At 30.2% G+C, this 1,983-nt stretch overlaps 1 protein-coding gene across 1 annotated transcript; it reads left to right on the top strand.

The window, feature by feature from the left end:
* The first annotated feature begins 342 nt into the window (after positions 1 to 342).
* LOC145834613 (kelch-like protein 7) lies at positions 343 to 1,659 on the top strand. Its single transcript, XM_082942089.1, has one exon. It carries the CDS (start codon positions 343 to 345, stop codon positions 1,657 to 1,659), a length of 1,317 nt encoding a protein of 438 aa, XP_082798215.1.
* Positions 1,660 to 1,983: the final 324 nt, after the last annotated feature.

Genomic DNA, 1,983 nt, shown 5'->3' with positions numbered 1-1,983 from the left:
ATTAAATTTAATTTTTATTTATTTTTATTTACCCACTGATAAAAACAACGTAAAACATATTTGGATTTTACACTGAGTGTTTTTTGTATAGTTTAAAAAGAGTTTTAACTTTAAATGTTTGCATTCTTAAAAATTATTAAAATCATGTGTTATTCAGGTAAAGTATGTTTACAAGACTATTGCTTTATCAAAGACATGCAACTAAATAAGATGGTTTTAGACGACAAAGAAGAGCAAAAACTTGTTAAATATTTCAAAGATAAGATAAGTAACAAAAACTTTTGCATGCATCTTACTCTTTCAAAGATGTTTTGTTCTTCGAGTAAAAAAGCTTTGATATACATGGATAGTTGGTTTTTGCTGATTTCAGAGACAGATAACTTTTTGCAATTGGAGTTAAATCTGCTCGAAAAGATTCTTTCTAGATCAAGTTTGTTAGTCACAACTGAGATTGAAGTTTACAAAGCTGTTGATAAATGGATCAATTACAATTTGATTGAAAGAGGAACATTTGCAAAAAGGCTTCTACACAAAATACGTCTTCCACTTTTAGGAGATAAAACCTTGAAAACCATCCTAACTGAAAATAGTTGTTTTAGAAAGAACAAAGATTCCCAAGATATTGTAAATGATATTTTAAAAGGCGACATTGATTTTTATAGGAAAAAACCGAGCAAGTTTTTTACAGCAAGATGCTGCGATCACGATTTGTTTGACATTTTGTATTTTGGAGGTATCAAAAAATTTAGAATGTTAGGTGTAACTGTTAGTGACAAAATAAGACAAATACATCGTTCCAACGACTATAAAGTTACTGAGATAGTTTCTTCTTTAGTAAAAAAACGTTATTACTCTAAAGCGGTTTATATTAGGGGAAACATATACTTATTTGGTGGTTATGATGAGCAAGGGAACTTAGTAAAAGAAGTAGAAATGTACAGTCATCTTTTAAAAACGTGCAAAGTAGTTGCTAATGTAGAAGATATAAATGACTATGAAAATAGATATTATGCTGTCTGCGGCTTTACGGACAAAATTTATCTGATAGGTGGATTCGACGAAAGACGATGGGATGAATTTAATAATGATGAAAGAGACTTCTGTGTAGAGTTCGATACGAAAGATTACTCTTGGAAGCTCAAATCTGAGATGAATGAAAAAAGAGAAAGTCCTGATGCATGTGTTTTTGAAGAGAAAATAATCGTATCCGGTGGGATTCGATACGCAGATGATGGTTTTGTTGATTTTGTTAATTTTAACGATAATGAGGACTATCAAACATTAAAAACAGTTGAAGCATACGACCCAATAAACGACAATTGGACAAAATTTGCAACCATGAACTATTCAAGATGTAATCACAAGTCTATTGTAGTTCAGAATAAGTTATTCGTAATAGCAGGAGGAACTGAAATCAATGAAGTTTATGATTCTACTTCTAAAAAGTTCACTGTTCTCAAACCACAACTCACTTTGTACAACATAGCTTTAAATGACCCTTTTGCAGCATTTAGTTTTGGGCATAAATTGTTTGTTAGTTTTGAAGGCTCATCAAGTATCTACTGCTTCGATACAATAAAGAATGAATGGTGTGAAAAACCTTGCGATCCAACAAAATATTTCCCAAGGTATTCTGCTATAACTGCTCCGTGTCTTTAAAGTTGAAGTTTAGAAATAAACTGTTTTCCATGTCTTTGTTTTAGTTTTTGATATTTTAGTTTTTCACGTCTTATAGCCTAAATTATCATATTTCAAGTTTTTCCAGACTTTCAGGTTTTATACAAAGCTGTTTAAATGATAATTATTTGAAAACATAATAAATCGAAATTTTGCTGATTTATAAATATTTATGTTATTTTTCAAATAAAATTAAAAAACAGCTATGAAAAGCGGCTGACACAAAATAGAACTAACACTGCTTGTGGTTTGACTACCTGTCGAATGTTCAACCTAGATTATTACTACTAAAGTATGTTATCTAGT

Source organism: Thalia democratica, chromosome 1 (assembly GCF_965202585.1).
Source record: "Thalia democratica chromosome 1, ktThaDemo2.hap1.1, whole genome shotgun sequence".
Taxonomy (NCBI): Eukaryota; Metazoa; Chordata; class Thaliacea; order Salpida; family Salpidae; genus Thalia; species Thalia democratica.
The sequence above is the reverse complement of the archived record's forward strand: the minus strand, read 5'-3'. Positions and strand labels throughout refer to the sequence as shown.

Bases quoted from the DNA above. Each gene is read 5' to 3' on its own strand.
- LOC145834613 (XM_082942089.1), top strand. From the start codon at position 343: ATGGATAGTTGGTTTTTGCTGATTTCAGAGACAGATAACTTTTTGCAA.